General features: G+C 39.1%; 1 protein-coding gene across 2 annotated transcripts in view; it reads right to left on the bottom strand.

Annotated features, from left to right (window-relative positions):
• DNAAF9 (dynein axonemal assembly factor 9) overlaps positions 1-14,336 on the bottom strand; it is a 109,425-nt gene that overhangs the window by 26,842 nt on the left and 68,247 nt on the right. For both annotated transcript variants that reach the window (XM_075931016.2, XM_075931017.2), the window contains exons 23-27: positions 8,293-8,378; positions 7,739-7,834; positions 7,329-7,446; positions 6,623-6,711; positions 3,981-4,139 (exon numbers count right to left, since the gene is read on the bottom strand). In XM_075931016.2, the coding sequence (XP_075787131.2) occupies positions 3,981-4,139; positions 6,623-6,711; positions 7,329-7,446; positions 7,739-7,834; positions 8,293-8,378 (548 nt within the window). The remainder of the gene's footprint in view (positions 1-3,980; positions 4,140-6,622; positions 6,712-7,328; positions 7,447-7,738; positions 7,835-8,292; positions 8,379-14,336) is intronic.

The raw sequence follows: 14,336 nt of genomic DNA, 5'->3' as shown, positions 1-14,336 counted from the left end.
GACAGAAATACAAGAACCATGTCAACAACTAATAAAAAGAAATTACTAGTGTTCTAAGAAAAATGCTTGTTCCACGATTCAGCATGCAAGAGATTTAAGAATTCAGACATTTACTTACACAAAGAAAACAGAAGTGACAACAGAAATTACTGACAGCTAAACCTTGCGCTATTATAAACTCAACACTGAATAAGTATGCTTTCAAGAGGCACAGAAATAAGGTAGGAAGAAATTCACATTATGGTTCTGCAAGTGATGTAGCACATGCAGGTTAACTGAAGACCTAAAGAAAATGCTATAGAAACATTTCTGTTGGCCTTGGGTTTTATACTTCCTTTCTTTACAAGACCTTATAATTTGGACTTCAATCAAACTTGGTGTTGCTTTAAGAAGAATTCTAGTTTAAACATTCTGCTTGAATTGAAGTATTCTTCTCCTGTGTTTGTAACTCAAAACTCTGTCACATAATACTAGTGGATGAGAACATTAATATGAAATTGACTGAATTGTATTTACTTGATAGCCACGACTTAAAATCAGCTCTGTTCCACATCTCATATTTACTTTGAGGCAAAGGATTATCTTATCCTTTTTGCACTGGCATTAAAAAAGTCCTGAAATTATATTAATAACTGGGCTTTTCTGTAACAATCAACACCTAGAGAGTTCAGCTCCCCACAAAATGTGGAAAAATTAAGAAAGGTTGTGGAGGGAGCTAGAAGAATTCTCCAGCATAGATTCAGCTTCAGACTTTTGCTGAGATGTGAGGTTTTAGAAACTTAAACCTAAAATCAAAGATTTTACTGAACTATCAACATTCATTTAACTACTCTATTTTTACTGTCTGGTATGAAAAGAAAACTGACTAGCCAAAACAGTTTTAAATATATTAGCAATAGTTAAGACTCTGGAACCAAGCTACCAGGGCTATCTATGGAAATATATTAAGAAAAAAATAGTTTTTTTTTTAAACGACAAAACAAGCGGCGTGAATGTCTTTACAATTAACATTATTCTAATATTCCCAATAATGGAAACTAGACAAAACAAAATAGTAAAGAGAGTTGACCATTGTATATGAGTTTAGCTAATAATATCCTTTTCGAATACTGTACACTTCAAAAGCCAAAATGTTATGACCTAGACTCTTTAACTAGTACCCACTACAGTACTGTACTGCCTGACAGAAATGAGTATTTATTTCTAAACCAAGATGGAAAAAATTGTTTCAATGTAATCTTACTTTTAAGTTATCTGATGTAAATGCTAATAGATATTAAATCAAAATCAAGTGCACATATCTTTAAAGGGTGAGAACATTTGTTAGAGAGGACCATCTGTGTGTTTCGCTAGCTGAAACTTTCACTCCTGGCACACAGAAGGAGGTCAAGGCTGTGTTACGCTGGGAGCAAATACCTGAGTACACTGCCAAGTGCGGTGCTAATGACAGTGCAAACAGCAGCCCTTCCTTCTCATTCAAGACAGACCAACTCCCACCATGGTGCTAGTATGTGCTGCTGAAGCAGTCATCTTTTAGGTTTTATTTTACTAGATATAGAATATATATGCATATATTTTAAAAAAAGACAGACATCCTATCCACTCATGTCCATTAAAGACCTAATAGCTTCCTCCTTCATAAGTAAGCATGTTTACCTGAAACAGAGTTTAATTAAGACCTACTTAAAATCCCCCCGTACTTTTAACTGAATGTGGTTTGGTCCTCTCTGCCAGTCTTAAACCAGAGTTCACGTGCTCTGATGGGCACAATCCTCTCAATCAGAAAGAATATCAGAACATTCAACAAAAAAACCTGTTGCATGTTCAAATGTGAACTTACCTGAATAAGGATTCATGACATAAAAAGCAAACATGCATAGACCTTCTGCTTGATCTATACAAAATTAACTTTGAGGTTGAGATTTTTTTTTAAATGCAAGAGACATGAAATCCTAAACTATGGTTCTCATCGGAAATTCAACTCAGACCTTGCCCTACATGAACATTCAGTTTGCTGCAAGCTACCGTGTGAATCTGTTCCACTATAGACCCCGTTGGTGTGCTCATTAGCATACTTTAATCTACTTGTGTTTCAAAGCAGGATAGATCAAAGCACAGTCGGTGTGCTTCAGCATGGTGCACGTGGACAATTACTATGTAGCAGATACTATAGGGTTGATTCACACATCTGCTTGCAGAGAACAAAATGTTTGTGTAGACAAGCCCTTAGCTTCTTTTGGTATATTAAGATACTACAGCCGTTCCCCCGACTTAGGAACGAGTTAAATTCCAAGCACTTGGTCGTAACTCGATGTGTTCGTAAATCGGACCCCATTCATTTCAATGGGACCACACTATTCGTAAGCGCGGATCGCCATACGTAAGTCGGGGCTGTGCGTAATGCGAGGCTGGTTGTAAGTGCAGCTGGTCGTACGTCGATGCGTTTGTACATCGGGGACTGGCTGTATAACAAGTAACAAAGTATATGCAGTAATATCAGCTTCTACATGTACAAAGGAGAGAATTTACAGTTCTTGCAGTTAATATTTTTGTTTTTAAAATCTCCATAACAAATTTAGGCTTCATGTTTACATTGAGAAAAAAGAATCAATGGCTCCTTTACATCTGAAAACCCTGAAATTATTAAAAATCCTTCTGCACTGCTTGTTCAGAATAGCTATACAATGCTTTTCCAAAGAAAGGCCTAATTGTGGTATTCAAAGAATTAATTACATCAATTCTTACTTCCTGAAATAATATTTTCAAGATACTCCACATTCAAGTGTAGCAAAAACCTGTAAGGATATTTCAGTAATTTTCAACACAATAGGTTTTCCCTTGGAGAGAAATGGGATGGTACTCCACCCTATTGGTATTTTTCAAAACAAGTCCAGTATCTCAACCTTCAAATATAAAATAGTGAAAAGTAGGATGTGAGCTCAGCTAACAAGCTTTTCTGCATAGTGTAGCAAGCTGTTGTACATTTTTGCTGAACTGTATTGTTTTCTTCTCTACAATAAATTATATCTACTGGGAAACACAGAGAAGTATTTTGTGGCACTTGCATGCATTCATGGAGCACAACAGACAGTTGTGTCTCCAGAAATTAAACAATGCTTTAGTGGTTGAAGTAAATTCTACCCGCAGCTCTTAAAGTACATCACACTATTTACCTCAGGTCTTCCAAAAAAACCACCAAAGAAACAAACAAACAAAAAAAGGATTTCAAAATTTAGATCAGTATCTTTAGTTGGCCACCACACATGAAGGGGAAGGTGTTGGATATCACTATAACGTGGTCTCATCAGTTTCTGGAGGATGAGTGCCCCACTATCATGCCGCACTAAAAGTGTGGTGCTGTACTAGAACTATACTATCATCTGTACTCAGGATGATTTCTGAGGCTACGTCTATACTGCAACACTATTTCAGGATACCGGAGTATCTCAAAATAGCTATCCTGAGTCTTCATAGCAAGCCCATTATTTCAGGCTCGCTATTCCGATGTCCGGTGCTATGTAGACAGCACCAAAATAACTAAATAAGCTATTGCAAAATAGCATCGAAATAAGATACGCAATTTGCGCGGCTCAAATTGTGTAACTTATTTCAAGTTATGGTGCAGTGTAGATGCACACAGAGAGCCATACGTAAACTATTCTCTCCTGAGGACCACTGACACTTGAACATATCAATGGAGGGGGTAAAACCAGAGCTAAGCTTGACTGTTTTCAGCACATGAACTAACACTCACCGAAACCTTCTTCCAATGAAGATAGGCAAAGATTACAATAAATTACAAAACAGTTTACCGTAGGAGATATGAGAGCAGAACTGAGAACGGCATACCTTCTTGAAGATCAATCTTGTTGAGTTTGACACTACTAAATAATGATGGGGAACCATGAAATATTTATAAATGAGAATAGTTGAGAGAACTCTATTGTACAAACTGTTTGTCTAACATTTGAAAGACTTACCCTTGCAAGACCACCAACAGCCTCATTTTCTTTCTGGTGTAAGTGGACTGACGAGCACTGCGGTTCTGTTGGGACTCAAGAACACTTGAAAGGTAACGCTGGAAGTGAGCTGCACTGAAGCATTCAGGGCTATCCATAGTTTGCCGATAAACAACCCACCTGAAATAATCCAATTAAGTGAGTGAGATAGCAATTCAGTTCTGTTTTCTCTTTATATCTTATTAATTGTTCTTTTCATTTTTGACCTTTGACCATCCAAAATACATTTCTCACCAGTACAAAGACATTCCCCATTTCTGGTCCCATACAGAAACAAAGGAGGAACTCGCTTAGGATGATGTCTTTTAAGCATCAGCCTACTGTTTTTAAATTGCTGCTAATGGCTTCTTTGACATGGAACAAGGTCAAATAGCTTCTTCAAAGCAATGTGCCAGAGTAATTTTGATTTGTGTGTTGGTAATAAAGCTGAACAATCATGAGCTCAGGGATCCTAGAAATCTGTCTGCCATGAAAAAATGCAGCATTTGCACTTTTACAGAGAACCATCAGTTTTTACATTTTGTTAAAAATCAATACACGCATTAATTTCTAACTAAATCTCACAGAAAGTACCAGTGTCACTTCCTGCATAAATGTGTTGGGCATCATTTGAGTAAGTACACATAAATCTAAGTAGTACCTTGAGCAGACTGAACAGTTTTTTTAAATAAGTTTTCAATTGACAGCAAGAGTCCAACCACCCAAGACTGATAGTGGGCACTTCATTTTTTGTGCATTTAAAAAAAAAAAAAAAAAAACTATACATTTTCTGAAAATATGCAATACAGAGATAAAAGCATTTGATATGAATACGAAATGCAAAACATTTCTATAAATGTTGTTATAATGATTAATGGCTTAAAATTATACATATATCAATAAAATCTTGTGTTCAACTGATACCTATATTTTACCATATTATAAAGTAGCTAGGGAAACTAAAGTTCAGTGTTGCATTTTAATCACAAACAGATTTTTGTGGTTTATTCAAGATTTTTTTTTTTTTTAAGCACAGCAAATGAGGATCCCTGATCAAGAGACAGTGCATGAGCTACCTTGGACAGGATACATTTCAGTTCTATTGATAAGATGATCTTTTTGCCAATTTTGGCACTTAAGAAATGAAATATGGTTTTATGCACCAATCATTTCAAATGAATTTTATATGTTTATAATAAAACACACACAAACCCTCAGTTTGCAAATTTTAAATAAAAAGGTTTGGAACAAGCCACACACAAAACTGCCACCATTCGATTTACATTTAGCCCAGAACAGAGAATTACTTAAATATTTACAAATGCTAAGTTCCCATTCAGCCAGGTTTTTATAATATGAATTAGAACTGCCTTACTACAGAGATTACATTCCAGATATTTGGAGCATAAGCTTTTTGGGGTAAGAAAAAAGGATTGGTCTGTTTGATCTTGTAAAGCGCTTATGGAGAAAATCACACGGTAACCTGTCACTTTAGCCCAACTTCTAATGTTTCATCTGACCCTTCTGGAGATCCTGCTAATCCTACAGATGCATTGAACTGTCTCAGAGAATAAACAAATGGACATACAGCAGTGACAATGGCCATCTGAATTAACTTTTTGATATTTGTGCTATTCCCATTCTTAAAGGCAGAATATCATCTCCCTACCTAAGATACTTATGTGATATTCTCCTGTTCCCACCTGCCATCACTAGGAAATCCAAGTGCCTCACGATGTTTACTGCACAAGTCCTCACACCTAGGAATGTTAAATTTAGATTAACTGGCTAATCGAATAGCCGATGTAATTTGCATTGACTATTCAACTAGTCGATAAGGGCGCCTCCGCCTTTGAAGTGTAGCAACAGATCCAGCGCTTTGAAACGCTGCATGGGCTTTGGGAACTGCTTGAGTCCCCTACTGGCCCCATGCTCCCCACAGCACTTTCACCTTTAAAGTGTAGCAACAGCCATGGGGCGGAGGCACCCTTATCAACTGAATAGTTGATGCAAATTGCAGGAGAAGTGAAGGTTTAAGTGTAGTCTGTTTCAGCAAAAACAACAAGGAGTCTGGTGGCATCTTAATAAAATTGCTAGTTTTTATGGCATAAGCTTTCGTGAGTTGCCGCTCACTTCATCAGACGTATGAAGTAAGAGAAGAAGAAACATAGTAGGGATACAGAGATGTTACATCAGAGCTAATTCCATCATGGTGGATGTGGATACGATCAGAATATCTAAGATGGAAAACTACTTACTGTAACAAGAGCTATTCCCAGTCCCTATTCAGACCCATTCTGATGGTGTCAAATTTGCATATGAATTCCAGCTCAGCAGTTTCATGTTGCCACTGTTTTTTAAGTTTGAGGATGGCAACTTTCAAGTCTGTAACCATGTGTCCAGGGAGGTTAAAATGTTCTCCCACTGTTTTATGTAGTTTACCATTCTCAATGGCTGATTAGTGTCCGTTTACTCTGTTGCATAGAGACAGTCTATATGCAAATATAGGAAGATGTGCTCTCATTAAGATGTGCTCTCATTACTGGCTCATGACTTATGCTGCTGACTGCAAAACGGTTTTGCATGACTGCTGCACAAAGTAGAACCAAAACAACACAACTAACCTTCCATACTCCTTGTTAAAGGTGACCAGAAAAGTGCACAGATCACTGGCGTGACAGCCTGGAAGCCCTGTTATAATAGTGATAACCACCTAAAAGAAAAGGAAAAGTTATATTTAGTACTATTACTGTAATTATTTTTCTTGGGAGTGCTCAGAAGTATGCTAGAGACCTCACAAACCAATGTAACAATGTCTCTGCTCCTAGAAAGCTCTCAATACAAAACAATACCAGAGAGAGCAAGAAAAAGTGGGAAGACAGAGAGAAAGGAGCATAACAGCTATAAATTTAACTTTATTTATGTAGTTATTGAGAAACATCACAGACGTCTTTTCAATATTTTTACAGTTTAACTAATGTGACTACAACCAAACTTTAAAGAGCTGCAAAGCTAACTGAATAAATGCAGTTTCTGGGGTAGCCGACCTAGTTAATCTGTACAGGAAAAAAAATCGTCTGATAGCACTTTATAGACTAACAAAACATGTAGACGTGTATCATGAGCTTTTGTGGGCACAGCCCACTTCTTCAGATGACTGGAGTTCACTAAATGCAGGGCAAAATAGATTTGCAGAGCATAAACAAGTATTTAATTTTGCATAGAAGAAGAGTGAAGGTGTAAGCATTTTATAAACTTTCTTCCTATCCATTTTTTAAAAGTCGTTTTGAGGATAGTGTTTTTTGTTTGCTTGTTTTTGCACTCTCTTACCTTATCGTTTTCTGGTTTACTAACAGGAATGCTTTCCGACTGTTGTAACAAAACAGGAAGGTGTGCTCTCATTACTGGCTCACGACTCATGCTGCTGACCGCAAAGTGTTGCAGAAACCTTTGAAAAGTTAAGTTGCATTATCTTTTAAGCAACATGTGGATTTCTCCTGCGGCCATTCCCGCTCCCCCCTGAACAGCTGTAACTTGACTACAGTAAAACATGTTACTGGATGTAAACTTTAATAGAGACCTCCCAGTGAAGGAAAATATTCCAACTTTGTATTAGTATTTGCATCCCACTATAAGAATTTAGTACGAAGTTAGAGAAGCAATAGATCTTAAAATGGGGCACCATCTTGGAAGTACGTAATCTTTTGAAGTTACAAAAAAAACCACCACCAACTCCTCACCTCTCTAATTCAGGGAGGCTAGCAGATATTTTTAGGTGGCTCCATCTTTCTGCAGGATAGGACAAGGCATTACACAGCTTCTGTATGTTGGAGTGTCTGAAATAAGCACACCCATTTGTTTAGCTCAAAACGAACATGACCAACTTCCTTCGCTTTTAATCCACAAAGCTGATAAATTCTGATAAAATGGTGGAAGTTATAAGAACAATTTCATCATTCTGATTTTTCAAGTGAATCGGCTGTAAAACTTTCTACAGTGTTTGAGAGGTCACAAGATCTTGGCTGTGTGTTAAACAGAAAACATTACTCTAAATCAGTGGTTTCCAACCTGTGGTCCGCAACAGTATTGCAGGGGTCAGTGGGAAGTTTAAAAATAAGGATCAGGCCCACAACAGTGGTCTGATCCTTTTCTTCTCTTTGCCTCCCTCAGGGAACGGGCTATGTAAAATTTTTAATAGATTGAAAAGAGGTCCATACACTCAAAAAGGTTGTGAACGACTGCTTTCGATCTGTAATGACATGTAAATGCATGAAGATGAGCAACATCAACTTACAATCTATTTTGTTCTGCAGACAGGAAATCTGCCTGGAGCACCTTTAAAGATATTCCTGAGTTTGTCTGTTGCCATGAAGAGAAAACCTGAAACAAAACAAAAAAGCAAGCCTCACAACACTGGACTCGTTTAGATTTCACACATCTGAAATGTTAGTGTACAGAGTTTTAAAGGTATTTTTTATTTTGTAGAGCAAATTAAGTCTTTTATTCACAACACCAACTCACAAGGCTTTTTTTGTTTCAAACAGGAAAGCCTCCTAGAGCAGCAACCACCACCATCCATTCCATGCCTGGAAAAGCTGAGTGGAAAGGAAGTCACAACCATACATGTTCGACAAATATAGATTTCAGGTAGCTTCTTGATGCAGAGTTGATATTTCCAAGAAGTATCCCATTACTACTACCAGTACTTTTTTGTGACGGTACTGCCTGGTACGCAGTACTGGCCCCTCCAGATGCAGTACTGGCAACTTCAGTCAGAGCTTACCTGGAGAAAATGGAGCCTACCGGCACCTCTGTACGCAAATGTCTGACAGTTAGCTGGGCCGCGTCTTTTAAAAGGGTAATGCTGGCCCCACCCCACCCCCCTTTTTTTTTGGCTCAACTTTTCCCCTGGAGTACCAGGACCTCCTTTCTCTCCCCTCCTCCCCCCCCCACAAAAAGCACTGACTACTACTGTGGGGCTGAGACAAGACAAAAAGAAAGGATCAAGTGCGTACTCAACAGCAAACTGGGCTGCGACATTGCTTGTGGATGTGAAATATAAAATGGACAAACCAAAAAAGTGCATCTGAAACAGAAATTCTGAGTGTTACATCTTCAATTATTCAAATTACTAAGAGGAATGAATATGACCTGCAACCCCCAATTTCAAGTTTTTAAGCCAGTTGCAGGGGGGGCGGAGGGAGAGGGGGAGATATGATAGAGGTCGATAAAGTCATGACTGGTGTGGAAAAAGTGAATAAGGTAAAGTTATTTACTTGCTCCCATAATGTAAGAACGAGGGATCAACAAATGAAATTAACAGGCAGCAGATTTAAAACAAACAAAAGGAAATTTTTCTTCACACAGAGCAGAGTCAACCTGTGGAACTCCTTGCCAAAGGATGTTGTGAAGACAGGACTTATACAGGGTTCAAAAAAGAGCTAGATACATTCATGGTGGTTAGGTCCATCTATGGCTATTAGCCATGATGGGGAGGAATGGTGTTCCTAGCCTGTGTTTCTCTGGAGGTGGGTAATAGGGGAGGGATCACGTGAGGATTACCTGTTGAGTCCCCTCCCTCTGGGGTATTGGCCACTGTTGGCAGACAGGTTACTGGGCTAGATGGACATTTGGTCTGACCCAGTATGGCCGTTCTTAAGATGAAAAGGCATAATGAAGTATCAGCTGCAAACTCCTTTTCAACTCTTATCTACTGCAGCACCATTCTCACTTGCAACATAATGTAATCATGCAAGTCATGCCATAATTCTACTTTCACCACTAACAAGTGCCACATATTTACAATCCAACTTCTTGTAGCAAGACTGCAATTGGATATGTACATGATTCCTTCACGAATGCAGAAATCTTGCACCTTCCTTAAGAATACAAGTGCCCAAGTATTCTAAGAACTCAGTTCTTAACACAAAAGAAGGGAACCCTATGAATCTACAGCACTGCGCGATATGTGCAGCTGTAAGGCATCCATACCATTCTATCAAGTACCTCTTGGAGAATATAGGTTTCTCCTGCTTCCTTTAACTAGAAGGGACAAGGAAACTAAAATGGACGATGAGAAGCCAGAAGAGCTCACTTTAATGGCTTTTGCACTGATAAAGACAAAGGACTCAATGGCCTATTGCCTGAATACCACTGAATTGCAATGAGCAAAAGCAGATGATACCAAGCTGGGAGGGGTTGCGACTGCTCTGGAGGATAGGGTCATAATCCAAAATGTTCTGGACAAATTGGAGAAATGGTCTGAGGTAAACAGGATGAAGTTTAATGAAGACAAATGTAAAGTGCTCCACTTAGGAAAGAACAATCAGTTTCACACATACAGAATGGGAAGCGACTGTCTAGGAAGGAGTACAGCTGAAAGGCATCTAGGGGCTATAGTGGACCACAAGCTCAATATGAGTCAGCGGTGTGATGCTGTTGCAAAAAAAAAAAAAAAAAACCAAACATGATTCTGGGCTGCATTAACAGGTGTATTGCGAGCAAGACAAGAGAAGTCATTCTTCAGTTCTACTCTGCGCTAGTTAGGCCTCAGTTGGAGTATTGTGTCCAGTTCCGGGCACCACATTTCAAGAAAGATGTGGAGAAATTGGAGAGGGTCCAGAGAAGAGCAACAAGAATGATTAAAGGTCTAGAGAAGATGAGCTATGAAGGAAGGCTGAAAGAATTGGGTTTATTTAGTTTAGAAAAGAGAAGAGTGGGGGGGGGGGGGGACATGATAGCCGTTTTCAGGTATCTAAAAGGGTGTCATAAGGAGGAGGGAGAAAACTTGTTCATCTTGGCCTCTGGAGATAGAACAAGAAGCAATGGGCTTAAACTGCAGCAAGGGAGGTTTAGGTTGGACATTAGGAAAAAGTTCCTAATTGTCACGGTAGTTAAACACTGAAATAAATTGCCCAAGGAGGTTGTGGAATCCCCATCTGTGAAGATATTTAAGAGCAGGTTAGATAAATGTCTATCAGGGATGGTCTAGACAGTATCTGGTCCCTTCCAGTCCTAGTATTCTATGATTCTATGAAAGGGGATACTCAAACAGTTGCAGAACTCTTAGCTTGTTTTGGATCAATGCAAATCCTCCAAACATATTGTAGCCAGGCAGCCCCCCCCCATCTCAAACAATCTTGCTTGCCCTCTGAGATGTCTGTATACAGAGCAGAGAAGGAACAATAAGAAGATCAGCATAGCCATTAAGCTTTGATCTGCTTTGACCAGGATATGCAAGTTTCTGACTCTGAGTAACGATTAAGGAAATAAGCTAAGCTCAAGGCTGCAAGAAGTGTCAGGCTGGCACCTATGTTGATTCGAACACACACAGTCCCTGGGAGAGGAATTTCCCACTGAGAAAACAATGTCCCGTACTTCCAATTTAATCATCTCAATTCTCTCTTACAAGTGTAAATTAAGTTCACAACTCCCTTGTAAGAACTGGTCTCACAGCAGACAGACCAGCATCAATTGGCATTACAGATAAGAAAGAGAAATACGTGACCCCATGAGTATAAAAGATAGGTCCAGCACACACTCACTTGGAGTGTCATTCTACCCTCTCTACCTGCTGGTCGGGTTAGGTGTTTGACCTCCCGAGGTTCTATGGGGACGCCCACCTCATATTTTTGTCTTTCCTAGGAATTGAGGGACCGGCCCTGGCCTGACATGCTGGAGTCGAGAGGCACAGAAGGGGGTAAAAATTGTACCTGGATGTGGTCCTCTGTCTTAAGTGTACACATAGAAAGAGTAAGCTGTTACTTGGTACCATTATTTCTATTTTTCTATCTTTATCTTCTTTGTAACCATTTTAAGATCTATATTTTGCTAGTAGTTAAGAAATAGAACAATAGCCATTGCAACCATATGATTTATAAGCTTCTTTAATAAACCTGTAACTGTTTAAGTTTTAACCTGACGCCTTCAGTTGCTGTAATAGAACCAAGCACAATTTAAAAGAACTTCAGCCGGTCTTAAGGTACCGATATAGGGAGCCCTGACCGTTGGCTGACACATATGCTACGACAGAAGAAGCAGATTAACCTCCTGAAACAGGAGGAGGAAACTCCACATTTCCTCCATGTCCCATAACATCAAAAATATAGTACCCAACACTTCGGGCAGGTTTGGTTCAAACGGACAAGAGTGCAAAAAGGAATAACAACTTTCATCTTTAAGTCACAGCAGATGATGAGAGGACACAAGAGACTTCAATTTTTTTCAACACTTTGCACAAGTTTCTTCAATCCCAAGGCGAATGTAAAAAATCAATTCAATTTATATACAACTGCCTTCAAAGTGAAGTGTTTTGTGACGTTGTCCTTATTTTATTTTTAGCGAGGAGCTGATTTAACTTTGAGACAATGGCTTAAATCCTATTCATCGAAGCCATATTCCTATGAAGGGCACTACAAGCCCACAACTCTGATTCAGAGCAATCAAGAATAGATGTTGTTGATGATTTTAAGATCTTTCCTTCCTCTTCGTAAGTAAAGGCAACACCTACAGTCAAAATATTCACTATATTCTATATATAAACTATATTCACTGTTTTGGTAGTGTTCATATTCTACTCGTGACCGAGTTCGCAATGAAGTAAACCAACAGCAAGAATGAAATTCAAGAAGTTGCTGAAAGCAGGTACAGTGAAATGCAACAGGCTGGGCTTACAGCGAGATCCACTGACAATCAACGGAACTGAAACCACCACTTGGCTGAGCTCCAAAGAGATGGGAGGATTTTATCATGAAAAGGCATGGCCGCACTAGAAGAAGGAAGAAGATATGACAAGAATACATTGATCACCACACATCTTCCCATCTATTATGATCCATCAAGATGAATGTCCTCCTGGAGAATTTGAATGGCCTACTTAATATATTCAGACTGTTCTGCCAGACTCAGCACCTCCATACGTAAAGATTATACAATGTCCCTTATGAAATGCAGCCTAATCCACACTTGCCAGTACTATCTACTCTGTGAGTGACGCTATCAATTAAAGGGTACTTGACAGTACTCAATCTAATCAAGTGAGATACCTTTATCTGATTTACTAATATCTTCTAGGATCATGATCCCAAGGTGTATAACTAGAAATATGCAACAAAACACTCCAATTTCAAGCATCAGGTCCTCTTAATGTAAATGATAACAGTGGAAGAACTCACTGGGTACAATATACTTCCAGAGGATGCTATCAGAGCATGATAAGGACAAGCCATTCAAACATGTACATTTCGCCCAACCAGGATTATCTAGGAAGTTACACTTTTCTAAAAATTCTTATGATCAGATTTAAAATGATCTTCAAAACTTCTCCCAGGACTTGTGATTTCTCTGTTTCACTATTTGCTCATGATTACTTTAAGAATAAAGCTGGCTATGATTTGTCTAATAATTAGGTAAAGTTCTAATCTACAACAAGAGGACTTAATTTCTGGCTTGCCAGGGATTGGGACTATCAGAAATTAAACAGTGTTCCAGTGTAAGAGACAGGAGGCAGTGAGAGGGGACATTAGGAAGACAGAACACTGTCAAAAAGCCAAATATTACATCTACAAAGACAACAGTCCACTGGTCTCAAATATTCATAAAAATATCTTGTGTGCGCCCTTAAAACGATCTCTAATTCAGTAGACAGATTTGACATCCTGACTGATTTAGACAGTGCAAAAGCTAGGTATAATTAACATAGCCAAATATACACCAAGTGCCACACATGAAATGAGGCTATTACAGCTTTTATATTTTACAACTCAAATTCATTGCCTAGATGAGAATACACTAAGAGAGACTATGGAGTAATACACTAGTAGCAACAGTAATTATGATGTTAACATTAGTAACATTTACAAAAGTGAAGATTTTCTCACACCCACATTTTGAGGAATCACAGGCTCTTAAAAAAATCACATCTCATATACTGTTGGGAGCAAAGGCACTGGTGATTTGCAGCTAAGATCAGGGGTGGGCAATAATTTTTTGTGGGGGGCTACTCAAATTTTGCTCAGTGGCTAAGGGCTGCACTTTTCTATGGAGGAGATGCAGGGTCTGGGATGGAGGTTGCAGAAAGGAGCTGGGAGTAGGGGATAGGGGTACAAGAGAGGGTGTTGGGTCTGAGAGGGAGTTTGGGTTAAGGATGAGGTTCACAGTGCACAAAGCTTCCTCCAACTTGCAGTGCAGAGACACAGATGGAGCAGCCAGCTACTCCGAGCCCTGGAGCTGCTCCCTACCCCTAGGTCCAGTTGGGTGGGCCCTGGGCCAGACTGAATGGGTTGGGGGGCCAGATCCAAGCCCCAGGCTGTATCTTGCCCACCCCTGAGCTCAATAAAC

Source organism: Pelodiscus sinensis, chromosome 4 (genome assembly GCF_052426305.1).
Source record: "Pelodiscus sinensis isolate ZL-2025 chromosome 4, ASM5242630v1, whole genome shotgun sequence".
In the NCBI taxonomy this organism is placed as follows: Eukaryota; Metazoa; Chordata; order Testudines; family Trionychidae; genus Pelodiscus; species Pelodiscus sinensis.
Note: the sequence above shows the minus strand (reverse complement) of the source record. Positions and strands in the feature narration are given on the sequence as shown.